The sequence below is a fragment of the Echinops telfairi genome, unplaced genomic scaffold (genome assembly GCF_000313985.2).
Source record: "Echinops telfairi isolate 266 unplaced genomic scaffold, ASM31398v2 ScPeMD7_9;HRSCAF=40, whole genome shotgun sequence".
Classification (NCBI taxonomy): Eukaryota; Metazoa; Chordata; class Mammalia; order Afrosoricida; family Tenrecidae; genus Echinops; species Echinops telfairi.
Window position 1 is genome coordinate 29047612 of NW_022103906.1, and position 27638 is coordinate 29075249.

At 37.8% G+C, this 27638-nt stretch overlaps 1 protein-coding gene across 3 annotated transcripts in view; it reads right to left on the reverse strand.

Annotated features, from left to right (window-relative positions):
• The window catches only part of HOOK3 (hook microtubule tethering protein 3), a 124824-nt gene that overhangs the window by 39457 nt on the left and 57729 nt on the right, over nt 1-27638 (reverse strand). For all 3 annotated transcript variants that reach the window (XM_004707566.2, XM_045286646.1, XM_045286647.1), the window contains 6 exons: nt 25073-25140; nt 17424-17486; nt 15937-16020; nt 8057-8220; nt 2009-2149; nt 375-576 (listed from right to left, as the gene is read on the reverse strand). In XM_004707566.2, coding sequence (XP_004707623.1) covers nt 375-576; nt 2009-2149; nt 8057-8220; nt 15937-16020; nt 17424-17486; nt 25073-25140 — 722 coding nt within the window. The remainder of the gene's footprint in view (nt 1-374; nt 577-2008; nt 2150-8056; nt 8221-15936; nt 16021-17423; nt 17487-25072; nt 25141-27638) is intronic.

Sequence of the window (27638 nt, forward strand, 5' to 3'; positions counted from 1 at the left end):
GGAAAAATCCCATTATTTGAAATTCCATTTCCCCACAAATTTTCTAAAGTCCTTTTGCATCAAGATTGCATGAGAACAATAAAACTCGGAGCCAGGATAGTGGTTATCCCTGATTAGGGAGGAGCTTGTTTTTTCTCTTAAGCCTGGCTTATTTCATTATTCGCTTACTTTTTATATTTCTTAAAAATTTCAAAATAAAAGTAAAAAGATAATAATTAAAGGATCATGCTAGAGAGACCAATAAATAACAACCTCTGCATAAGAGTGAGGAGAAAAACATAGACTATAGAAACAAAACATTTTAACACGCATACTGTTATAACAGAAACCTTGCTTGACAATGTCGTGTCCAAAGGTTATGGCTTTTCTTTTACCTGTCTTTTGTATGTCTCCAGTTGGCCTCGAGCTGCATTGGCTTTCCTTAACTCTTCCTCTAAACTGACCGTGTTCTGCATGTGCATAGTATTCTTCTCTTCTAAGAGTTTAACCTGCCGCCTCAAATCACCAAGATCGTCTAGCTTCTTTTTATAGGAATCCACTTGACCTTCTAGTTTAGCCACTTTATCAGAAGAATGTCTGCAATGAGACAGGGAATTAGAGCTGAGAAACACACCCACAGGTGAAAAAGTGTTCCAGACTGTGCCAAACCCAGAGAGATTACCAAGAGACATGTTCTAATGATATGAGCCCCAAAGTGATTCTAGGTTAATTTCTGTGCTGGGCAAAATTATAGCTAAATGTGTCATAGGAACTGCTAAATAATGTAAGGCTATCACATAGTAGGTAGCCAGCAGAGTTCTAGGTAGCACAGAAATAGAGTATAGGCTTGTGCAGTGCCCAGATGAATTGTCCATGCCACTATGTTACCGATAACTACAGTAACCGAGTACTGGGAAAGGAGGCGGCAGTGGTAAGTTTTAGTGGACTGAGAACCAAGCCCAAGTTTGAGCTTAAGCAATGTAAATTTGTATCTAAAAAGGAGGAACGAGTAGCACATTTTTGTCTCCTTTTATATACATGAATGAAGTGAGAGAAAGGACAATTTATTTTTTAAGTTTATTATAAGTTTTAGGATAATTGATGCAACATAGTCGCTGGGTGGAGCATCGATGGAGGATTTAGCACTGGGCATGAGGAAGAACCTAACAGTTCTGCACTCAGAGCGAAAACAGAAACGATGGCTGAGAATCCAGGGGTGCTTTTAGGGGTGAAGGAGGCACCGGGTATGGAAAGTTTAACAGTCATGTCCTTTTCTGTGCAGTAAGAGACGAGGTTAGCTCCTGAGAATAAGGCATGGTGGAGGTGTGGTGGCACAGGCAGTCAGGTTAGAAGAATTATGAAAATATGTAACAGCTATGTGTGATGCAACTAACTATTGATGAACAGAATGGTAGACTAGTGTCAGGAATCCAGTAAAGAGATCAGTAATGTGCAGTAGGACAAACTATTTTATCACTATATAATTTTCTCTATTTGTTTTCAGAACAAAATTAGAAAGGGGTGGTGGTGATGAGAAAGAAAAATAGCCGCAATCATCTGAGAGGGTAACAGATGACCCAGAGGCGGAATGGTGGGAAAATGAGGTGTGAGCTTCGTGGGATGTTCCTGGATCTGGAGGTGTCTAGAGGGCTCCAAATTAAAAAACAGGTAGCCAGGATAAAAGATCCATGCTATGAGGGCAAGAAGCACCGTCAGAGATGACACATTTTATTTAAAAACACATAACACTTATTTGCCAGATGCCCTTCCAAGGCATTCCTAAAGTTTACAAATTCAATTCCTCATATAACCTGAGTTACTGCTTTACTCACAAAATAACCAGAGTATGTGAGTTGCTGATATTTCCATTTTACAGACAAGAAAAATAAAAAGCGGTTACAAGGAGGCTAGTTAAGTGATAACACAGGGTTTTGAAGCCAGGCAGTCTGGCTCTTCAGCACTATAGCTTGTACTAGTTAGTAATGGTAGAGCAGTTCTGGGCAGCAAAAGAGATGAGAAGAAGGTTTACCTAAGAACATCTATTTCATCCTTAAGAGACTGAGCTTCATCTGCCAGAGTGGTTAGTTCATCATTTTGTTGCCGAAGTTCAGAGATTTCCTTTTCTAATTCTTCACAGCGTATTCGATAATCATCTTTGGCTGCTTCTAGTCTGTAACCAAAAGCAAAAGAGATCAAGAAAGTACTACTTACTGCCTAATAATTCTCCTTAAAGGACTGAAAGAAAATAAGAATACTAAAGAATAAACCTGTCCTTTTCCCCTACTTTTGGTGCCACAAGCTATACAAATACACACTGTACATACATATACATATGTATATTATATATATAAAAGCTATATTATTCTAAAGTCTAAATTAAACTACACAAAACAAGGCAAATTCTATTATGCCATTTGCCATATTGTGCAAAAGCTTGTGGAAAATCTAAAACTAGAAAAGCCATTCCTCTATTCAGGAATTTTATATCAAATAATATTTTCCCAAAATTAACATGTTCTTTGTACAAAATTAATAAAATACATAAAAGCAAAGAAAATAAGAGTTTATTAATCCAAGTAGATAACTACCATTAACATTTGTGGAGAATACTCTCGTTTTGTTTTGTTTTTAGATTTTATTTCTTTATTTTTTAAAGTAGTTTTATTGGGGGCTCAGACAGCTCTTATCATAATCCACAGATACATCGTGTCAGGCACATTTGTACATCTGTTGCCATCATAATTTTCAAAGCATTTTCTTTCTACTTGAGCCCTTGGTATAAGCTCCTCATTTTTACTCATATATGTTTCCTTCCAAAATAGGAATAATACTGGTCCTACTCCTCTTTAATTGGATTTGTTTACTTAAAATATATGTAAAACAAACTAAAGACATACTGTCATAATAAAGATGAGGCAGAAGCTTTACATCTGATAATACTGTAACATAAAAATACTTAGATACACAAATATGTTACTGATGAAATACTTAATTGTGAAAATTAAATCATAATATTACAAGTATATACTCTGAAACAAATATAAGCATTAGATTCTATTTCATCATGAAGATTTAAGGTAATTCTAAATATTATTTCCTTAAACCATAATTTTAAAACTAGCCAATATTTATAAACAAGAGAGTAAACTCATGCTTTGATTTTAATATCCACTGATTTGTTTTCAGACTAGGAGTTCTCAAACTGGCTTCAGCATCCCATCATGCTCTGAAAATTAATGAAAATCTCAAGGACTATGTTTATATAAGAAGGCTTCAGAAAGTTTGTGGGAAAATTCCCTTACCTTTTCATTCCAGTTTCCCATGAACTTTTTGAAGACCCTGGTATTTTTCTATCAATAAATGCCTGACTGCGAACCAAAGATCTGCATTTGGAACCCACTGCAGCCCTGCAGGGAAAGGACCTGCGAGGCGTGGAAACCCTCTGAAGTAGTGCTCCTCTGCCTGTAAGGCGCCGTGACTGGGAGCTGACTCAGCAGCACACATGGTCATGTCTACAGTATCTACCATGTCAGAAATGGCAGCTGAGGAAGAACACAAACTGCTGTGCAATTCACTTGAAAAACAGCCATTAATCTTTACATTAATAATGTAATAACTAACTACGTTAATAACATGCTTAATAAAAATAACTTTTGCTTTGTTTTTTGGTAGGTTTATTGAGATAGAATTCACAGTATCATACTTCCACAGTTCAGTTGTTAAAGAGTTGTATATACATCACCACAATCAGTTCTAAACATCCTCCCCTGTATTGTATTGTATCCCCCTCCTATATTCCATTCTTTGCTCCCGTTTCCCTCCACCCTCCCGGTCCTTGTACCCCTGAGAAGCCATTTACCAGTGATTGTCTCGACACACCCCTCCCACCTGTGCTTCATACACTGGAAACATATCAAAGAAAACCAAAACTAAAATAAAAACAAAACCCACCCCCAAACAGCAAATATATTTAAAAAGAAAGGAAGAAAAGACCAACAACATTAAATAGAATAAAAGAGGAAAAAATTATTGAGAAAAAAGCAGGAAATACTGAAAACTAGAACAAATCCAAAATAGGTCAAAAGGGAGATCAAATGACCAGGCACCATTATTTTGACCTCCTTCCACCCCCCATAATTGAGTTTATAATAGCCTCTGTCTGCTAGCAAGGTTACTCATGTCCCTCAACTGGGGCCAGAGGGGATCCACCAGAGGCTTACTCTATGTGGGGACCCTGCAGATGGATGTTGGCTCCCACTGTCATTCATAGCATTCTGCAAATTAGGTGTTCACAATTTAAACTCTGATACCTTTCCCTCCTTCGTATTTGGATTTCGTTATTTATCATCTTTGGATCAGACAGATTGGTGTGCTTCTTTCATGTGGACCTAGATGGTCATTTAGATGGCTGCTATTTGAATATAAGCCTTTAAGACCTCAGACACTATTCTTTTTGATAGTCAGGTACCATCTGCTTTCTCACCACATTTTTGCTATAGTAGCCATATCTTCAGTGATCTCTTCACAAAGGTGACCGTGGAGCAGAGCCATGTCATAAGAACTAATTGTTCTTAGACGGGGCTAAAATTAAGTGTAAGTCCCAAATCCATTCACATGCCTATGGATTATGGATGTCTCTGGTTCACTTTAGAGGCCTTATTATCATTTTATGATAGAGAACACTATCAATCATCCCTCTTGGGTATAAAGTAATTCTACTGAAGGTGTCATTAATGTATCCAGTGGCATAGAATTTAATATACTACTGAGAAATGGAAGATACGTAAGTATACACAGGCTCCGAACCCAAATCCTGAGTTGTTGATTTGTGCAGATTGAACTCTTAAATGATTAAGCACTGTTTAGATTGACCACAGAGGTTGGTGACAGGGGAAAACTTCTTCCAGTCAGTTGGACAAGAAGTTGTCTTCAAAATATCCTGGCACAGAGGAGTGGGTGCTTCCAGTGCTTCATCAGCTTGTCGAAACAGTTCAGTTGGTATTCCATCGATTCCTGGAGCCTGGTTTTGCCTCATGCCTTCTGGGAGACTGAACTTTAGCATCATTGGTTCTTGCTCACATGCTACCTCCTGAAAGGATGGGATGTCTACTAGTTTACTTTGGTACAGTGACTCTGTGTATTCTTTTCATCATCTTTTAAAGCTTCCTGCATCATTTACTATTTTGCTCACAGAATATTCTAAGATTGCAACTCGAGGCTTAATTTTTTCTCGAGTTCTTTCAGTTTAAGATATACTGAGCATGCTCCTCCCTTTTGGGTTTCGATGACTTTGCACATGTCATGATCATATTTCCCATTTGTCTTCTCGAGCTTCCCCATGAATTACTGTATTAACTAATTCTATTTAAAACCTTATCATTTGATCTTCCTTTTGACCCATTTTAAATTTGTTCTACATTTTACTATTTTTTGTTTCCTTTTAAATTGAGGTTTCCTATGTTTCCAACTTTCTTATTATTGTCTTTTGTGTGTGTATATCTGTATCTGAAATCCAGGACGGATACATCTATGGGAAAAGTAAGTGGATTAATGGTTTCTTGTGGGTACTGTAGAGGAGGTTGGGTGGAAAATAGAGAGCGTTAAATAACAATGAGTACAGAAAGAAAACGCTCTAAAATTTATTTTTAATGATTGTACAACTCTTCTTGATATGACTGAATGAATTGTATGATATGCAGGATAGGTGTCAATAAAGCTGCTTTAAAAAATTAATTAAAAGAAAGAAATAGCTTGTTATTTTCATCGAGATTGAATTTACAAATCAATTTAGAGAACACTAATTTGTTTTTAATCACTTTATTGGGGCTCATACAAATCTTATCACAATCCATACATATGTCAATTGTGTAAAGCACATTTATACATTCGTTGCCCTCATCAGTCTCAAAACACTCGCTTTCCGCTTGGGCTCCTGGAATCAGCTCCTCATTTTTCTTTTTTTTTCTTCCCCTCCCTCCTTGCTCCCCCCAAGACCACTGATATTTTTATTGGATCTTTCAAGAGGGTTTAGAATTTTTCATATATTTCTTGTTAAATTTCTTCTTCGTCACTATTGTAAATGGAATTTTCATCACCATGAAATATTCTGATTACTATATATACATATGAAAGTTACTGATTTTTATGAAGCTTACAAAAATAAAATGCAATCACTGTAAATGTGTAATTCAATAAATTTTGGCAAACTTATAGTAATGTAACCATCAATAAAAATCAGTTTTAGAATACTTTTATCACCCCAAAAGTTTCCTCATGCCTTTATGGAGTCAATTCCAGCTCCACTCCTTAGCACTACTTAACTTAATCTGCATTCTGTCTATAAAAAATTTGTTCTGACAAAGCAGGTGCATAAGCAAATGTGGTAAAGAAAGCTGATGGTGGCCGGCTATCAAAAGATAGGGTCTTAAAGGTGTGAAGATAAACAAGCGCCCATCTAGCTGAGAAACAACAAAGCCCGCATGGAAGAAGCACACCAGCCTGTGTGATCATGAGGTGTCGATGAGATTAGGTATCAGGCATCAAAGACCCAGAGCAAAAAATCATAATGTGAATGGGCGGGGGAGTGGTGTGGAGTAGAGACCCAAAGCCCATCTGTAAGTAAGCAATTGAACATCCCCTTACAGAAGGGTCGTGGAGAGAAGACGGGCCAGTCAGGGTGCAATGTAGCACCAATGAAACACATAGCTTTCGTCTGGTTCTTTAATGCTTCCCCCTGCCCCTACTATGACCTTAATTTTACCTTACAAATCTGGCTAGGCCAGAGCATGTACATGGGTATAGATAAGAGCTGGAAACACAGGGAATACAGGACAGATAAACTCCTCGGGGCCAATATTGAGAGTAGCCATACCAGGGAAAGATGGGGGGAGAATGGGGGAACTGACCACAATGACCTACCTATAACCCCCTTCCAGGGTGATGGGCAACAGACAAGGGGGTGGAGGGAGACATTGGACAGTGAAAGACATGAAAAAATAATAGTAATTTGTAAATTATCATGGGTTCACGAGGGAGGGAGGAGGAGAGGGGAAAAAATGAGCTGATATCAAGGGCTCAAATAGAAAGAAAATGCTTTGAAAACGATGGTGGCAACATATGTACAAATGTGCTTGAGACAATAGATGTATGTATGGATTGTGATAAGAGTTGTGAGCCCCCAATAAAATGATTTTTAAAAATTGTGTTCTGATCATTTAAGTTGGATTATACAACACGTCATCTTGTGTCCGTGGCTTTTTTGTGTGTCGACCATAATGTTTTGGGGGCTTGTACTTGTAGAATATATGCAGAGCACTTTGAACCTTTTATTCTGAATAGTACTCAATTTCATGACTATACCATATCCTAGTCATTTATTTACTAGTTGATGGATATTTGGATCATTTCCAGTTTGAGATGATTATAAACGCGCTGCTGTTTAAGCGATTATTATCTGATCCTTCATAGAAACAGTTTCTGACTCCTGCTCTAAAAGAGGCCCCAAGAAAGGTTTATGAGTATAGAATCCGCTAAAATATTACAAGATGAAAACAGTTCTTCTATAGTCTTGATTATTTGAAGGCTATGTGAATGAAGGATAGCTTAGTAAGATATGAAAATTCTTTGTTCATACTTTTTATGTTGAATTAAAAAAAAAAGTCCAATTTATCTTGCTAGGAGCCCTGGTAACAAAGTGTCTAAAGTACTTGGCTGTTAACTGAAAGATCAGATCGGAACCCACAAGAGAAAGCTGCAGCAGTCTGCTTCCATAAAGATGATAGTATTTGAAACCTTATGAGTCAGTTTTACACTGCCCTGTCACTATGAGTTGAAAGAGACTCCACAGATTGGGGGTGTTCTTGCTCCTTGCATTTTAAGTTGTTTTTGAAAAATCAGACTCCACTTATTTGACTTTGTAAATTATTTAAACTTTTTACCTAAAGGCTTTGGAAATTTTACCTTTTTCTTTAGTGTCTCTTGTGTCTGCAACTATTTAGAAGTCTTAATATTATGTTGTTAACTTTAAAGGATAATTATGAAATTTTTAAAAATTATATTTTACTAAGTGGCCTTTTACCTGAATGTTTCTTCTTGGAGCTGTTCTAGTTGAGTTTGGAGCTGCAGGTGCCTTCTCCCTGCTGGGCTGTTAGGGTCTTCTATAGAATCAGACTGATTGAGTCTTTCCATTAAGATTTGATTCTCTGCCAACAAACTGCTTTTCTCTTCTTGCAATGCTGCAACCTGTTAGAATACAGGAAGGTAGCAGTCATTTCCTCCAATTGCAGTGACATCAGCACAATCACTTGTAACCATTCAGAATGAAAGTCTTTTAAAAGTCTGTTTTTAATGAAGTACAATTAACCTTCATTTAAAACATCTACATTATTCTGAAATACTGCATGGTCAATGCAAGTCAAAAGGGCTTCTAGAAACTTATGGAAAAGTTCCATAATCATTTAGTCCTGTTTTTTCTAAGAACTTTGAAAAAACTCATATGCAAAAGCAAGCAAGAATTCTTTTTTAAAATTAATATATGTATATATTTAAGAATTCTCTATCACATTTAAAAAAATCCTTCATCAAAGAAGACAAATGGACAACATGTAAGCATGCAAAAAGATACTCATCAGTAGCCATTATGGAAATGCAAATTGACACAGAAATTACTTAAAACTACATTCCTACTAGAATGGTTAAGAAGATTGATCCTACCCAGTGTTGGTGAAGACGTGGAACATTTCTGATTGAAATGTACAACATTTCTACTACTTTAGGAAACATACTCTTAGAAAGCTAAAGTTAGCCACTATGTCCCAGCCAGTCAACAGCTCGGTATTTAGCAAGAGAAAGAAAAGCAGTGCGCAAAAATGCAGAATGTTTATAGCCATTTTACTTGTAATAGATATAAAACCAGAAACAATTCAAATTTTCAACAAGAGGTGAGTGAGTGGATAGATTAGGGAATACGGTACTTGTACATTATTTCTAACTCCAAGTTATTGCACATTTTATTATGCTTTAGTCTTCCCAAGCTGTCGTTTGAAATTTTCTGTTTAATTCTTTTACTTGATCTTTTTTACTCCTTCCACTTATTCGAGCTACTTTATATTCAAGAGCAAGTTCCAGAGTCTCATCCAACATCCACTTTGGTCTTTTCTTCCTTCCTGGTCCTAATGACCCTTTGCTTTCTTCATGTGTGATGTTCTGGATGCCGTTTCACACTCGTCTGGTCTTTGGTCATTACTGTTAATGCATCAGATCTGTTCTTGAGATGGATGGGATGTACTCAAGGTTGTATTTCGGCTCTCATGGACTTCTTCAATTTTCAACTTCAACCTGAACTTGTATTGGAGTAACTGATGGTCTATTCCACAGTCAGTTCTTGGCCTTGTTTTGGCTGGTGACATTGAGCTTCTCTACTGTGTCTTCCTACCGACAAAGGTAACTTGATTTCTGTGTACTCCAACTATGAGGTCCATGTGTACACCTGTTTATGTTGTTAACAGGTATTTGTAATGAAGAAGTCATTGATCTTGAAAAATGCTACACTGTGATCTCCAGCTTCATTTCGATCACCAAGTTTATTTTCCAACTACTGTCTTTCCTCACTGAGGTCATCTGCATTCCCATCACTAGTTTTTATCAATGCGTCCTGTTCACATGTGATCAATTTCAGTCTGAAGAGTTTGATATGATTCTTCAATTTTTTATCACTGGTTTTAGCTGTTGGTGTGTAAGTTTGAATAATAGTATCATTAACTGGATTTCTTGTAAGGGTACACATATTATTCCATCAGAGCTTGTACTGCAAGATAGATCTTGGAATGTTATTTTGACGATGAATGCAACACCATTCCTCCTGAAATCACTGTTCCTAGCATGGTAAACCATATGACAGTATGATTCAGGATGCCAATCCTAGCTCATTTAAACTCACTGATGCCTATGATATCAATCTTTAGTTGTTCTCCTTCCTTTTTGATGATTTCTAATTTTCATAGATTCAGACTTCTGTACACTGCATGTTTTGATTATTAACGGTGTTTCCAACTGTTTCTTCTCATTTTAAGTCATGCTCCATCAGTAAGTGAAGGTCCCAAAAGCTGTGCTTCATGCTTATCAAGGTCGGTCCTATTTTGTGGTGGCAACTAATAGTCTTATTCAGAGTGCCTTCCAACCTAAAGGGGTCATCTTCTGGCTTTGTATCAGAGAGCATTGCACTGCTATTCATAAAGTTTACAATATCTAATGTCTGAAAAGTAGACCATCTCTTCCTTCATAGTCTGTCCTTAGTCTGTAAGCTCTGCTGAGATCTGTTCACCACTAGTGACCGCTGGTATGTGAAACCTGTGTGCTGTAACTTCCACAATGACAGCAACACACAGGCCACCACAGTACAACACACTGGCAGAAGAGTGGTGGATTTGTCTAATTAGAATCTCAAATTTAAAGTGTCCAAATAAATCTCCACTCCTGTAGTCTTTCCCCTTTCGGTAAACGGTAGCTCGGCCATCGTCCTTGTTCTCTCGCCCAAGAACCCACATTTACTCTGTCGGTAAATTATCACTGGCTTTACTTCCAAACATATTTTGATCAGTTCTTACTATCTCTATATCTGAATCTAAGCCAGCATAATTTCTTGCCTAATTTAACTGTTCTCCTTGATTTAGTTTATACTCCGTATAGCAGCCTACATGATCTATTAAAACAAATGTCAGATCACATGACCACATTGCTCAAAAGCATCCAAAGACTTCCCAGTCACTCAAAGGGGAAGTCTTTATACAGGCTTATAAGCTCGCTCTACCCTGGTTTCTTTTTCTATTCCCCTACACTCCCTACTTCTCTCCTCCTCATATTCTTGTTGACCTTTGAATATCAGGTACACCCTAACTTCAGGGTTTTCACACACAACTGTGGTACTTAGACTTCTTCTTTTTTAACTGGGGCTCGTACAACTCTTATCACAATCCATACATCCATCGTGTCAGGCACATTTGTTGCCATCATCATTTTCAAAACATTCTCTTTCTACTTGAGCCCTTGGTATCAGCTCATTTCCCCCCCTCCCTCACGAACCCTTGATAATATATAAATTATTATTTTTCATGTTGTACACTGTCTGATGTCTCCCTACACCCACTTTTCTGTTGTCTGTCCCTCTGGGAGGGGGTTATATATAGATCATTGTGATTAGTTCCTCCTTTCTCCCCCAACCTTTCCCTTACCCTCCTGGTATGGCTACTCTCATTATTGGTCCTGAGGGGTTTATTGATCCTGGATTCCTTGTATTTCCAGTTCTTATCTGTACCAGTTTACATCATCTGGTCTAGCCGGATTTGGAAGGTAGAACTGGGATCGTGATAGTTGGGGGGGCGGGGGCGGAGAGGGAGCATTTAGGAACTAGAAGAAAGTTAAATGTTTCATCGTTGCCATACTGCACCCTGACTAGCTCGTCTCCTCCCCGCAACCATTCAGTAAGGGGATGTCCAGTTGCCTACAGATGGGCTTTGGGTCCCCACTCCACATTCCCCCTCATTCACAATGATAGGGTCTCTTAGTTCTGGGTCTTTGATGACTTAGACTTCTCTCTATCTATAATGCCATACCTCCATAAATGTAGGCGGCATAGTCTTCTAATTTCTTAAAGACTTTAGAAAAATATCACCTTTGCAGGGGTACCTTGGTTGACTAACCAACTTAAAATTCCTTCTCCCCACTTGTATTCTTTATTCGACTTTCCTTTCTTTACTTTTTGCTAGAAGTTATCACAATATAAACTAATATAATTTTTATTTTGCTTATTGTCTTCTGCATTAGTATCTAAGTACCTTGAAAACAAAGACGCTCTACCTATTTTGGTCTGTTAATTATATCTCATTGTGTCCTAAACCCATTGTAGCTACAGCAACTAGAATGGTGGATGAGATAAGTGCTTAAAAAGTATTTACGGGATGAATGATTCTGAAATGCCAGCTCTATACTTCTTTAACTTCTGGATCCTAAAGAGGGTCAACAAAAAAGAACAAGACTCCCTACAAGATGGACTGACACCGTGGTAGAAACAATGGCCTCAAGTATAGCTATGATTGTAAAGATGATAAAGGACCAGGCAGAGTTTCATTCTGTTGTATTTGGGGTCACTGTGAGCCACAATTTAATACCAAATCAACAACTGTATACCACTGGATTTATTTCATTCATGTTTCAAATAACAAAATTAATGCTTCATATTTGTCCTTTTGGAAATGCTTTAGCTGCATCACACAAGCTCTGATATATTGTAAGACTATATTCTTACTGTCCAGTTCTCAATACACTCTAGTAATTGTTATGATTTTTCCATCAACCTATAAATTACTTAGAAGCACAGTTTTCAAATGGGATGGGTTTTTAATAACTCATCTTTTTCTTTCTGATTTCTAACTTTAGTAATACTTTGGTCGGAGAGCTTGATCTTTTTAAATCACTTTATTGGGGTCTCCTACAGCCCCCAACCCATATATACATCCATTGTGTCAAGCACATTTGTACATATGTTGCGATCATCATTTTCAAAACTTTTTCTTTCTACTTGAGCCCTTGGTGTCAGCTCATTTCCCCCCCTCCCTTCCCTCCATTCCCTCCCTCAGGAACCCTTGACAAATTACAAAAAAAGTTTTTCAGGTCTTAGCCTGACCAATGTCTCCCTTTACCCACTTTTCTGTTGTCCGTCCCTCCGGGAGGGGGTTATATGTAGATCATTATAATCAGTTCCCCCTTTCTACCCCACCTTCCTCTTACCTTCCTGGTCTGGCTACTCTCATTATTGGTCCCGAGGGGTGTATCTGTCCTGGATTCCCTGTGCTTCCAAGAGAGCATGATCTTGATGATCCAGATTCTCTGAATTGTATTGAGGACTACTTTATAACCTTGTATATGGTCAAATTGTAAGCAGATTTACAAATTTAATACTAGAATTATCAGGCTAGCAAATGATGCTGAAATAATTATTTATATGCCAAGAAAATGACTAGTTAAAAACAATAACCATGATTTATTTAAAATAAATAAAACAAGGCAAAGGGCTTATAATGAAAAGCTATAGTTTCCTATTGAGCTTTTCCATTCCCAAAAGAAAGTTCTAACTGTACCTAATTTTACTTTTGTTGTTAATTCGTATGTCTAGATAAAGTTATATACTATTATTCCTCAAGTATACAGTTGATTCTCTCCTCTAAATTCTAGTAATGTGCACCACTCCCCCTCCCTCCATATACAGTTAGAGCACAATTCTCACTTTCTTCCCTGGTCACTTTTGAATTTTAACAACTATGGGTTGATTCATAGTATTCAACCACCACCCATTCATCCACCCACTCAAATGTACATTGTGTGTCTACTACGTGATACGCAGTGGTGAAATTTCTCGATACAACAAATACAGTTATGGACATAGCAAGGAAATTCCTTATTCTTATGCATTCAAAACAAATAATAATAAATACATAAAAGAAATAACTCATATATATAACAAAAAATCATAAATATGCTCAAGAAGCAGACTGGGAAATGCTATGCAGAGGGTTAAAACAGCAGGTGGGACTAGGTCATTCTTCTGCTTCCCTGGCCCTGGCAGGTCTTTGCAGGGAGGCCTAAAATAGTGCCGGGTACATCTAAGTGTCCAATAAATAGTTTAAGGCTAAATAAAACAGATGATTTTGAGCCAAGATTAGAGAATAAAAAAGAAGGCAGTCATGTAATGATTGCTACACCACAGAAGAGAAAAGTGGTTGTGGACACTGACGTCGTCAGGTTAGTGAGTGGCTGTACCCCTCCCACCTCTCCCACCCGACTTCTCAACCTCTCCATCCGGGTATTTACTTCATGATAAAAGTCCTGAACATTGGAAATAAAGCTGACATGATTTCACTAGAGCTCACGTATTGTGACAGTGCCCGTACTTTCCTGCAGAGCCAAGTGTGCGTTTGGACTTCACCTTCTCTTTTCGTAATCACTCTGCAACTGTACCACTCATTTTGCAATCTGTCTACACCAGAGCCTGGCAAACCATTTCGTAAATTACTCGGTAAAAAACATCTTGGACTTTGAGAGCCATAGGCCTCTGTTGGCAACTACTCAGCTCTAAAGGTGTAGCATGAAAGCAGCCACAGAGAACATGTAATAAGTGAGCATGGTGTGTGTCAATGAACCACTATTACAATAATAGATGTCAATTCTTAGTCATCAACCCTGTATCAACCCATTATTTACAAAAACAGATGCCACATCTTAGTTATCAATCTTTAATTTATTAAAGATTTTATTAAAAAAGAATATATCTTGCTCATAAAAATCAACTCCTATTTTTATTATTATAACACTTGTCAATTGTCTATAGTTCAATTCTACCATTTCAAAAGCAACAGTACTTACATTATGACTATGTAAATATTACTACAGACCCCCAAAATATGCTATAATTGTACCTTCTTCTTTATACATATACTGTAATAATCAACTCCTAGGCCTTTCAAAGTGGAATGCTCCTAGCATAAAATGTTATGAATTCCTTATATATATATACCCATCATCCAGCTTTAATGAGTATGAAAACTGAGCCAATTATTTGTAGCTTCACTCACCCCTTACTTTGATGTAAATATCTGATAACCTTTACTCTCTGATTTTTGTATTTGTGAGATTTTCTTTGTTCATCCTTAATATTATATTGAAATTATTAGGGCAGTTCTATTATTTATGTTCCTTGATGTCTCATTTTCACTGTTGCATCTTGTCCTTACAGATACAACATCATAACTCATTTCACCAAGGGCGTTAACTAGATCAATGCATTTACTTCTCCAAATTTCTCCACCTTTCCCCAAAACTCACTGCCATCAAGTAGAGGCAGACGCACAGAAAGCCTATAGGATGGGGTAAAACTGCCCCCGTGGGTTTCTGAGACTAATTCTTTACCTGAATAGAAAGCCTCATCTTTCTCCCTTGGAGCAGCTGGTGATTTTGAACTGTTGAACTTGCAGTTAGCAGCCCAAAGTGTAACCACTATGCTACCACAGCTGAAAATTGACTACAGGGTACCCAACAACAGTAATAAGGGTAACTGGAAGTTCTACATTTATGGGTCTCGCTTTAAGGTTTATCCACAAGAGGGAGGGGAAAAAATGAGGACCTAATGTTGGGGGTTTAAGTGGGGAGAAAATGTTTTGAGAAACGATGTACAAATGCGCTTTACACAATTGATGTGTGTATGGATTGGGATAACAGTTGTATGAGCCCCTAATAAAATGTTTAAAAAAAAAAAAAAAAGGTTTATCCACAAGACACTTGCCTTTATCTACATTAGGGGACCCCAAACTGCCAAAATGAAAAGGACCTTAGTCTGAGATACTAAGAAGACCTTAGTACTTTTAATTCTTCTTTTCTTTTCAACTGCTCTTTATAAGACTCCTGGTTAGAGCTTCGCTTCAGCCTTCTATCACACCTGTGGCCTGTATGGGGTTTTGCTTCAGCATCTCTCGCCACCAGCACAAGTGTGTTTAGCCATCTTAGTCCTTGTTCCTGTTAGCCCTACAGCACCTTTCTAATTGCACTTCGGAGGTGAATGTTAAATATTCAGGAGCTGGCTATCAAACTATTAATTTGTAATGGTCTGTAACTTGAAAACGGCCACTGTGAGAGTACTTATACTATGGAAATTAGCAGACACTATTAAATCAGGGTGCTGGTTTACTTTTAAATCACTCCCAGGCCTCTGGATAATTAGTTTACCAGCACACCACAAAGACTCGCATTATTTTCTGGTGGGTTTAATATAATTTAATGTGGTCAAAGGAAGAAATGCTATTATGGTAATTTCTTGGCTCAGTCTATTATCTTTAACCATAAATTTCTTTTTTTCCTTCTTCACTTAGGGTTTGTTATTGTCAAATTGCACTATACAGCAGTATTTCTTACCTGCATATCCAATTCATGGCATCTCTGAGCAATTTCTTCCTTTGCTGACAAAGCCTCATTAAGCTCCTCTGTTGTTTTCTTCAACTGGTTAGAAACAAAGACATACAGTAAATGCCTCAATAAGTGGCAACCCTTAATAATTTAATTATATATGTACAAAACCGAACTACAACATTTTTACACACAGGACTCACTTTTACCCCCTTTTACTTTTTAGGGTGGCGGGGGATAGAGATCAAGAATCCTTCAGCTAGAGTCAAAAGGAGGCTCTCATAATTTTGATTTCGTTTAGTCCTAAATTTTGTCTATTTTGACCTGTGAACTCTGTGCTTTTCTCTCAATCAAACTTTATTACATATCTGTTTGGCCAAGGCTAGTTGGCAATGTTCTTGGTAATAGATTCTATATGAGACAAAGTAAAATCTGTGCTAAAAGAATAAGGGCTTTGATCGTTAAACTATATGGCTGGAGCATTTTCAATACAAGCTTTTAAATCATATTGTCTTTTTGCTAATTTGCATATCATCATTTTACATATCAAATATTTCTATTCTAATTCCCAACATGAACCAATAAACATGCTTGTGTTGTCATTTACAATTGCTTTATAAACTCTAAGTGGAGTATGGAATCTATTTAAAATAAAGTTTTACTCTCTTCATGTGATCAAACACCTGTATAATATAGACATTAAAATCTAACTTTACCTTTAAACAACTATAAACTCAAACACCACAATATAAAAGAAAGATAAACTACAACTTGTGCTAAAATTATAGCACATCCAAAGATGTTTCTGGAAAACAACTTAGAAACCACAGGGCAAGAAATGAGAAGACAAAGAACACCAAGATTTCTGTTCATGCCTGGGACCAGATGTCCCAAGGTAGCTTGACCATAAAAACTGACAATGTAACAATAATATTTTATTAAGAAGTAATGAAATCCTATTTCTTGAATCATCACAATACACTGCAGGGTTTCTTTAAAAGTACAGTTGCCCCTTTAGGGCATTTAAATATCTACCGACAGATGAACCATTGCTTCAGAAGATGAAGAGAAGGGTAAAAGGGGCACTTCCAACAGAACAATGTGGTGGTGGTTGTGGTTCAGGAAGGAGGTAAAATCTTTTGTCATTAAAAAAAATTACATGCTGTTTTTACATGCATTTAAAAATTATATGCATATATTATGTTAAGTGTGATATCTAAAAACCACCTGTTGGAAAAGTAGTGGCAAGAATAGAAGACACAATACGTTAAAGAAGTTAATTTTTTAAATTGGTTTATAAAACATGTTTATATTTAATTACAAACGCATAATATCCACTTGCAAAATGGTGTTTATAAATTTTGTATAAACCAGTGTTTTTGAAAATTATGCCAATATAAATCATAAGAAATTTCACCTGTAATATTCTTTGCATTAATACATAAAATCTAACCCTTTTAACCTACACATGAACACAAACCACTTAAATTAGATACCTGACGATCCAGGTCAACATAGGCATCGTTTCCAACAGAGACAGGGGCTTCTTTACTCATCAACTGAAATCAAGATTTAAATGATTTTAACTACCAAGCAAAAACAGTCATCCTGCATAATAAACTTACATAGCAAACATGAAATACCCAGTCAGTACTTTTATCAAAATTAGGATGAAAGCAAATGCAAAAGAGTATTTCCTATTTAAGCCATCTTAAACCTTTATGTTAATTTGCATATCACCACTTAAAAATATTTTCATCATTCTGATTCTCAACATGAACCAGGTCTTCTGGCATTGTCTCCCATTGCTATATAAACTAAGTTAGTACAATATGAAAACAAGTGGATTAAGAGAACATTTTACTCTCTTCCTTCCAATTCAGTCTGGAACTCTTTTTTTCCCTGCCAGGACAATGCCTTCATTTACAAACAGGGATTGAAAATCCGGTACTCATGTTTACTGTAAGCACAGTTGTAAGATCTTAGCTTCATTTATTCTTCTCACCCTAGCCCCCAAATGTGTCTTAATTATTAAACTAATACATGGCTAAATATTAAAAATCTGACTTTTTGTTAAAAATGTCAACACGAAGTACGTATGTATTTCTAAAGAACAAACATAAAGACATAAGTATCAGCTAATGTTAATTGCCTGTTTAGTGATGACACTCTCACACATGAAAGTCTAATCCTCTCTCAGCCTTGTGTTGTAAAGAGAGAAGATCCAAAGGGGATGTGTAGGGGTGGGAGGAGAAGGGGACAGAATTCAGATGTGACAACTATCAAGGGCAGACTCAAACGGTCCCAATCGTCTACTACTTCCTTCGAGCTGAAGGGGAAGAGCGAGAAGGTGGAATGTCTTACTGCGCCAGGTTGTGACTTCAGCCTTTGCTCTCCTAAAATCTGAAATGTCATGTTTTCCTGTATCTTTCTATGTCAGCCAGTCTTTGCACAGCGGTACAGATGGGAACTGGAAACGCAGGGAATCTACAACAGATGAATCCCTCAGGCCTAGGGGTGACAGTGGCGATACCAGGAGGGAAGTGGGGGTAGAAAGGGGGAATTGATCACAGGGATCTACATATAACCTCTTCTCTGGGGGATGGGCAGCAGAGGGGTGGGTGAAGGGAGACGCCGGGGAGTGTAAGATAAGATATAATAATAATTTATAAATTATTAAGGGTTCATGGGGGGGGGGGGAGGGAAGGGAAGGGGGAAAAAGGAAAATGAGCAGATTCCGGGAACCCAAGAGGAAAGCGAATTTTGGGAATGATGAGGGCAACAAATGTATAGGTGTGCTTTACACAATTGATCTATGTATTGTGGTGAATTGTATACGCCCCAATAAAATGATTTTTAAAAAAGTGAGGTTCCCATACCAACACCAGTAGCACTGTCCAGGAACTTTCAGAAATGCAAATCTTGGGCTGCAGCCCAGAATTGCTGAGTCAGAGTCTGGAGTTGGGCCCCACCAATGTGTTTAACCAATTAGTTTAGTGCCACGGAATAGGAAAGCACTGAGCAGAGTTCAAAGCACAATAACCGGAAAAACCAAACTCACTGCCATCGAGTCGATGCTGACTCGCAGTGATCTGACAAGACAAAGTGGAACTGCCCCGTGAGTCTCCGAGATGGTATCTATTTTAGGGAGTATAAAGCCCCATCTTTCTCCCTTGGAGTAGCAGGTGGTTTCGAACTGCTGATCTGTGGTTAGCAGCCCAAAGCATAGCCACTAGGACACCAGAGCTCCGAAAGCACAATAAGTTTGTGTGTGTGTGTGTGTGTGTGTGTGTGTGTGTAGGGGGGTAATTCATGGGAGAGTAAAATAATACTGCCTTCAGTTCTCATGCTTTTGTAGTGAGAATATTAATAAAAAGATTAAAAAGAAAAACTTTCTTCCCGTTGGAAAAATAGTATCCACTGCAGAAAAGAAACCACAAGTGCCACAGGATATGGGAATACGCTGCTGGAAAAAGGGTACCAAGACCTGCTCAACACAATTTGGCACAACATTCCATTTGTAAAAAGTGCAGTATCTGCAAAGTAAAAGATGGCTGTAGATTTGTCCCTTGACACTCCTGGGGTTGTTAGGCGCCAGTGTTCCATTTATCATTGCTTTTCATAGTCCTCCACCATTACATTCTCTCTATTCCTTTGCAAAAATACCTACTGGTTTTGTCAGTTTAACCTTTGCTCCTCTTTCTGATTCTGAACAATAGCTTGTCCTTGATTCATCGTTTATTTAATCAATTTGTTCTAGCCTAGAATCAATCTCTAGCTCAATAGTACCAACTCTATTCTTACCTCATTACTTCTTCCTAGCAAAATTTCAATCCGACTAGCTATCTCTTCTGGCCTTAAAACCAATCAAGCGAGTACATTAGAAAAAAAACAAAACAAAACAAAAACAAATGCTAAACCGCTATCACTACTAAAAGATAACTTCCAATTGCAACAGGACTTCAAATCTGCCCAAAAGGTATACTTATGCTTAACTACTCATTAGTCTCTTTTATTCTTTAGAAATTATTCTCAACACTTCTCAAACCTCAATCATCCACAACATTATCAGAAAACCTTACTTTCAGGTAGAATTTCTCCAATTCCCTATACCCTAACCCACTAAACTGACAACATACATGTCCAGCCTCTCTGTCTTTGTTCCCGGTACAATCCAGGGTCAGTCTTCTTGTCCAATTCTAAACCCTTCATTTATGCTCTCAGCTCCATCTTCCCACCTTCCCATGGGCCCTGTTCCATTTGTCAGCAATCTTCTCATTTGCTATATCTCAATTTCTCATTCTTGTGGTTTCTTTCTATTAGCGCATAAGTAGTCAAAAGACTATCACAAGCAAGAGTATAAAAAATATGCTCAGTATCATTAGGCATTCATTAGGGAACACAAATGAAAACCACAATGAAATATTACTTCACACTCACTAGACTGATAACAACTTCAAAATGGTACACTGCAAGCACTGGGAGGCTATGGAAAAACCAGCATCCTCGCACATTGCTAGTGGGAAATGGTGCAGCTGCTGCTGTGGCAAAGGGACTGGCGGTTTCTCAGGAATTTAAACATAGTTATGATATGATGTAGCAATTCTACTCCTGCATATATGTGCTAATGAAGAGGTGCGCAAACAAAAACTCCAAGGAGCACTAGTCACCACAGCTAAAATGTGGAACCAACCCAAATGCCCATCAACTGTTACACTGATAAACTGTAGTCAATGTGCACAACAGGTCATTATTTAACCGTGATAAGGATGAGGTGCTCATATATGCTATTACCTGATTAAGTCGAAGTCGTCAGCTACAAAAGGTTATAAATCGCATAATTCTATTTATATGAATTATCCAGAAGGTATTAGTGGTTACCAGGGGGTGGGAGGATGGGAGCGAGGAGTAACTGCTTAATGAGAATAGGTTATCTTTTTTGGGGGATGATGAAAACCTTCTGAAACTAAATAGTGGTTACAATTTAGTACTACATTGTACTAAATATAATTGGTGGTCAATTTCGTGTTATATGTATTTTATACCACCCTCCATATACACACTAACTTAAAGTGCTTATATAAAGACCTGTAGATTCCTTAAAAACACAAAACCACTATCATCTTACAAAAGCCCTTCTTAAATCCATAAACCTCTCTAGTCACCCCTCGATTGCCAAGGTCCAATCAATCACCAACCCTGTTGATTCCAGCGCTGATAACATTAAATCTGACCATTTCCCTCCAGCCTATCAGATAATCTACCTGAGGTCGCCACCATTCTTCCCTGGGTTACGGTCTGTTAGCTGTTCTCTTCTCACCGTATTTTCCTACAATTCATGGTTCCACTGCACGGACTTTCTTCAATAATATTTTTCTCAATGTGTTTTCTCCTTAAAAGTCTTCATTGGTTTCCAAAATTACTGTAAGGTTGGTAGCCCTGAGAACTCCCCCACCCCTTTTTTTTTTGAGAACTCCTTTTTTAATGTAGCATTAAATGTATTATGGGTGTATTCCTGCTCCTACCAGGAATAAGGAACGGCTATTTCCATACGCAAGAAAATTCCTTTTCTTTTAACAATGTTCCAGTGATTGTATGCCTCCAGTTTCATCTCTAAGTAATTCTGAGCTCAGTGACTGTTACAGGCACTTCTTCTAAGACCCCCAACAAGCCACACAGGGTTCGCTTCTCACTTATCTCTTGCCTTTCCCTTCCCTCCTAAGTCACCCGTCAGTGCTCAGCCTCTAATTCATTTCTTCTGAGAAGTCTTCCCTAGTGGAGTGAGACCCTTTCTTCAGGTGTTTCTGTATTTTTCCTATCATGGCACTTTTCTTTTTTTAAATCATTTTATTGGGGGCTCGTACAACTCTTTTCACAATCCATACATACACCCATTGTGTCAAGCACATTTCTACATTTGTTGTCATCATTTTCTTTTCTTTTTCTCCCACTATTTATTTATTTTAATCGTTTTATTAGGGGTTCATACAACTCTTATCACAATCCATACATACACCAATTGTGTAAATAGCACATTTGTACATTCATTGCCCTCATCATTCTCAAAACATTTGCTCTCCACTTAAGCCCCTGGCATCAGCTCATTTTTTTCTCCCCCCTCCCCCTCCCCCTCCCTCATGAGCCCTTGATAATTTATAAATTATTATTTTGTCATATCTTGCCCTGTCCGATGTCTCCCTTCACCCACTTTTCTGTTGTCCATCCCCCAGGGAGCAGGTCACATGTAGATCCTTGTAATCAGTTCCCCCTTTCCAACCCACCCTCCCTCTATGTTCCCAGTATAGTCATGGCACGTTTCATAATGGATTTGAATTGCTTATTTTGCAATGTTCTCTATGAGACATATGTTTTGTGAGGCAAAAGACCATACCTATCATTTTTCTTCAAATAGTTTTATTGATGTTTATGTCACATAGCATACAACTTAATAGTTCAACTGTATTACGAAGAGTTGGGCAATTATTACCACAATCAATTTCAGAACATTTTCTTCTTTTTGTATTTGCTGTTCGCTCCCCATTTGCCCCACTATCTATCTTTTTCAAGGTGTATCCTTCTGCCTACTACAGAGCCTGGTGCATTTAAAAACAATCAACCAACCAACCAATCAAATAAACACACAAATTCACTGCCATCAGGTCATTTCTGTCTCATAGCAACCCCACAGGACAGAGCACAAACGCCCCTGAGGGCTTCCAAAACTGTTAAGGAGTAGGAAACCTACACTTCCTCCTTTGGAGTGGCTGGTGGCTTCAAACTGCTGACCTTACTGTTTGGACCTTGCAGTCCAACGCCTAACCCACGACACATCACCAGAGCTGGTAAACATGAGACGTTAAATATTGTTTAAAGCAGGGGTCCTCAAACGGTGGCTCACGGGCCACATGCGGCCCACCGAGGACATTTATCTGGCCCTCTGGGTGTTTTTCCCCCTTTTGTTTTTTTACTTCAAAATAAGATATGTGCAGCATGCATAGGAATTTGTTCAGGTTTTTTTTAAACTACAGTCTGGCCCTTCAGCGGGTCTGTGAACTGGCTCCCTGTTTAAAAAGTTTGAGGACCCCTGGTTTAAAGAAAGAAAATGTTAGGATATCTATCTATCTATCTATCAATATCACAATTTTGTTAAATACTTTAAACGATTTTTTTAAGCAACATTTCATTGGTTATAGAGTATTCCAAAAAGTTCTGGTGGCACCATGGTTGATGCGGGCAGTGGTGCACTGCAGAGTCGCAGCCTGATCCGCGCAGCTGCTCTGTGGTGGAAAACCACGGTGTTCTCCTCCATGAAGACTGGCGGCCCCAGAATCCACCACAGCAATTCTACTTTGTCCTGCAGGTCACTACCCTGTCTCCCCGAAAGTAAGACAGCCCCCCAAAATAAGACATACTTACAGTTTGTCTCTTGCTGAAATATAAGGCACCTCCCCGGAAAATAAGACCTCCCTGAAAATAAGGCCCCCTGAAGCTACCATAACTCTGGACTCTGGACCGTAGCAGCAGGCGCTGCCATGCAGCTCACTGTTGGCCGCTGCGCAGCCAGAGCAGACAGGAAGCGTGAGGTCTCTTTTAATAAAACAAGAAACAATAAATGTGTACCATATTCTTCTTCATGGAAAAATAAGACATCCCCTGAAAATAAGACCTAGTGCATCTTTGGGGGCAAAAATTAATATAAGACACTGTCTTATTTTGGGGGAAACAGGGTAGAAGTCAAAGTCAATTTGATGGCAATTGGTTTGATTTTTAAATTTTACTTCTGGGTTTACAGCATTCGACTGTATGAAGGCATTATATTAAACACTTGCTTACTGATGAATACTTGTCACATTTCTGTTAATAAAGTTTGTTAAAAGTATTATGTTCAATCTTTTCCTGAATTTCTAAAAAATTCCTAGGGAAAGATTCATAGAAAGAATTACTCAGTTATAAAATATAATTTAAAACTATTTTTCTGTGTTCATGTCATAGTTGTTATTATATAGAAACTGATAAACATGAAGGAGCTTAAAAAAGTTTGTGGAAAAATGGATGTGAAAGAGTAAGATTTTCCCATGAACTTTTTGAAGCGCTCCCTGAAAGAAAAGCATAAATACATTCCAATCATCTGGAAGAGTACATTTTGGCAAACTTAATCAATCAGGTTAATTAAAATAAAACAAAACAAAACAAAAACTGGAAATGAGATTATACTGCTCAAGGGCTTTGTACCTTACCTTAAGAAAAAAAAAAAAAAGCTTAATACAGTGTAAGCTTTTCCTTGACATTAAAATTTTCAAGAATATGCTTTTAACCCTTACATAGTATTCTAATATACTACTATAACCTAACTTATTTATCCATTTCCTAAGATACTACTTCTAGTATTTTAGTACTAAAAAGTAATGCAACCCGAGGCAACCCAGCCAACGGCAGGGTTAAGGGTACGGCTGAGTCAGACTGCTTCTGCAGACCCCCTCTTTGTGACTTAGCCATGACTGCTCCCTCGTTTACAGAAGAGGGACCAGAGCTGTGTGAACCTCACAGGATTTTAAAGGACTTACACATGTAATGTGCTTAGTATCTTTACATTTCAGACTTCTTGGGGGTAAATTTCTAAAAGTAGAATTACAAGATAAGTTATATAGGCAAGACAGAATTTTTAATGGTCTCTTATTTAGTAACAAACAAACAAGCCATGGATTTGATTCTAACTCATAGCGACCCTCTAATAGAATCCTCAAATTTTGGCTGGGCCTGGGACCACCTGGAATAAAGACTGTATTTCCCAGTCTCCCTGTTAGGATGTGGGAGCAAATTCTGGCTAATGAAAGTGGGGGTTCCGGAAAGTTTCTTCACAGCAAAGAGATAACCCTTCTTCAACTCTTGCTCGTAGCTGGAAATGGGAATGTGATAGCTCGGCTGAGTCGCCACTAGTGAACCACCCTCTGCACGGACCACACGGAAGTCGGCAGTGCCACAGACAGGAGAGCACCGCCCTGTCCAGAGGTCACACCTGCGGTTTTGTTGTGTCCACACAGTCCCGGCAGTCGGAGCTCACCTGATGCCACCTAACAACATTATCATGAGCTCATTAGCTCCCTTACTTTTTCACAAACTGTCAGCACACAGAGTTCAAGCTCACCTCTTGAATGGCAGTCATGACAACGTGTTGTACAGATTCCTCCATCATCATTATGGCCTGGATGTACTCTGAAAACAAGAATAATCTGGAATGTCACTGTTCACGTTAAAAACAGTCGAGGGAGTAAAGGTCAACACTTCACAAATTCTACCATTTCTTGTGTGGATTCCTCCTAGCCGAGGAAACCCTCCCCTGGTTATGATTGACGTGCCCCAGGCAGAAAGCCGCACGATCTGTCTTTCCTTAGAAGATTCTCCCCTCGTTATTCCAAATTAATTAAGTGGAGGCCACCGTTCAAGGTGAGGACACAGTTTATCAGCAAGCACATGTGCCAAAGTAAAAAATAAAGAAAACCTAAAAAATGTCTCCACATTATTTTTTGCTACCCTAAAATGTCTGAAATGTGGCAAGCGAATTTTGGGAATGATGAAGGCAACAAATGTATAGATGTGCTCTACACAATTGATCTATGTATTGTGATAAATTTTATGAGCCCCAATAAATTCATTTTCAAAAAAAGTCTGAAATCTTTATTCTTATCTGAAATTAAAACATTGAATTGTGTATAATGGCTTCTATAGTATTTCTTTTTTTTTTTTTGAAATTATTTTTAAATTACTTTAAAAGATCATTTTATTGGGCACTCTTACAGCTCTAAAAACAGTCCATATAGCAATTACATTTGTATATATGTTTCCGTCATCATTTTCTAAACATTTACTTTCTATTTGAGCCCTTGGTTTCAGCTCCTCTTTCTGATATAGTATTTCTTACTACCAAAAAAAACCTTGAAGAATTTGATGACCATTTATAAAAAATTACAATTAATTTAGGCTACAGGTTGATACTAGGTCAAATAAACCCTGGTCCACATTTCTAATAAGCTCAAGCATCAGCATCAATCTCTGTCTCATCACTGTCCAAAAGGAGAACTGCTTAGCTGTTCAAAGTAATAAAGTTGAAAATAGATTTCTTGCCTTCTGAAAAAACCCTGCACGCAGTTTTCAGTATTTTCAAACCCAATAATGGATGACAAGAGTGGCAGTAAGCTTAAAAAAAAAAATCAGTAGGCTTGCTTGATTCCAACATAAGAAACATTAAAAAGATTCTACAGGAATAAGTACAAATTAGCCTCAACTTACCCTAGTAACCAGAAACTTCCAAAAAGCAAAAAGTCAAATCAAGATAAAATCATACCACCATAATAAAATTATCCAAAAATTGAGCCAAAACAATGTTGCCCCTCTTCTAAGTATTATATGTAAAGAAGTCTTGCTATAAACTATCAAGGACTCTTTTGGTATGTACTCAGAATCCAAAACTGAAATCTATTACCCTATAGTTATTCCACCCCCATCCCCGCTACAAAAGTACCTTTGCACTAGTGTTACATTTTAAAATTAATACCAAAGCTTTCAGTTTATTGAAAACAAGTTTTTAAGGAACTTTTGACCTAAGCGTGATGATGGGTCCATACATGCATATATACACTACATGTATATAAACTACAGGCATTGTTCGTGGGCTGACATATTCTTAGGAATATAACTTACTTGGTTAAAAAAATAAATTAAATAATTCTTTTAGTCTATGCTCAATTTTCTTTGTGGGGTGGGGTGGAATGGGGGTTTGGCTTTGTTTTGTTAATAAGGAATACAACTAGGGAATTATTTCGGACATTCTGTTCAAAGATATCAAACACAGAATTGGAAGGCTATGGAGAACATGGCATAGCTAGAATGACCAGATAGCCCTCAAAATAAAGAATGACTATGACAGAGAAGAAGCAGTGGCACTGATAATGGGGAGGGGGAACGATGACAGACAGCTTGCTGGAAGTGGAGGAATAACAGTGGGGTAGAGAGGGTAAGCAGTCAGTTAGTGAGGTGTGAGAGGGGAAGCGTTAGTTAAGAAGCGGTGTTGCCACGTCAAGGCCCTTCCCCGCGAACACCGTAAAATGCGAGATGATAAGATGATGATGAGAACTACTTTAATGTACATTTTTTTTCAGAGAAGTCTGTTAAGTGTAAAACACAGGTATGCATGATTACTGGGTGCCTATCTATTAGGCAATGCTGGAGACTAAAGTGTGCTAGGGAAAGGAGTTTATCTGGAAAATTTAGCTTTTGGGACCCACATTTAAAATACGGATTAGTTGTACAAAGAACACCACGTTCAAATGTGGAGGGAGACATGGTTTTTGTCCCTGTCCAGCCTTTCACAAGTAAAACATCTTGGACAAGTCACATAATCCTTTTGAGCTGTAGCTTTCTAATTTGTAAAAAGCAGTTTGGGTTCTGTTGGTACCTAGTAGAGTACCAAGCAAAAGAGAGATGCTAAGTAATTAATAGTGTGTCTTCTGTTGTTAATTCTGTGTGGTTTGCTTTCCCCCCCCTAATTCACCACCATTTATTTACCCTATTTTGAGAAGTTCAAGAATCAAGATAAGTAATACTGAGTCAATATGTTGGATATGTGCCTTACTTTTTCTAATTAAAAAAAAAAGTAAACACAGAACCCTTTTTATTTGTATAGTGCTTTATAGGTCAGAAAGTAAATATGCAAA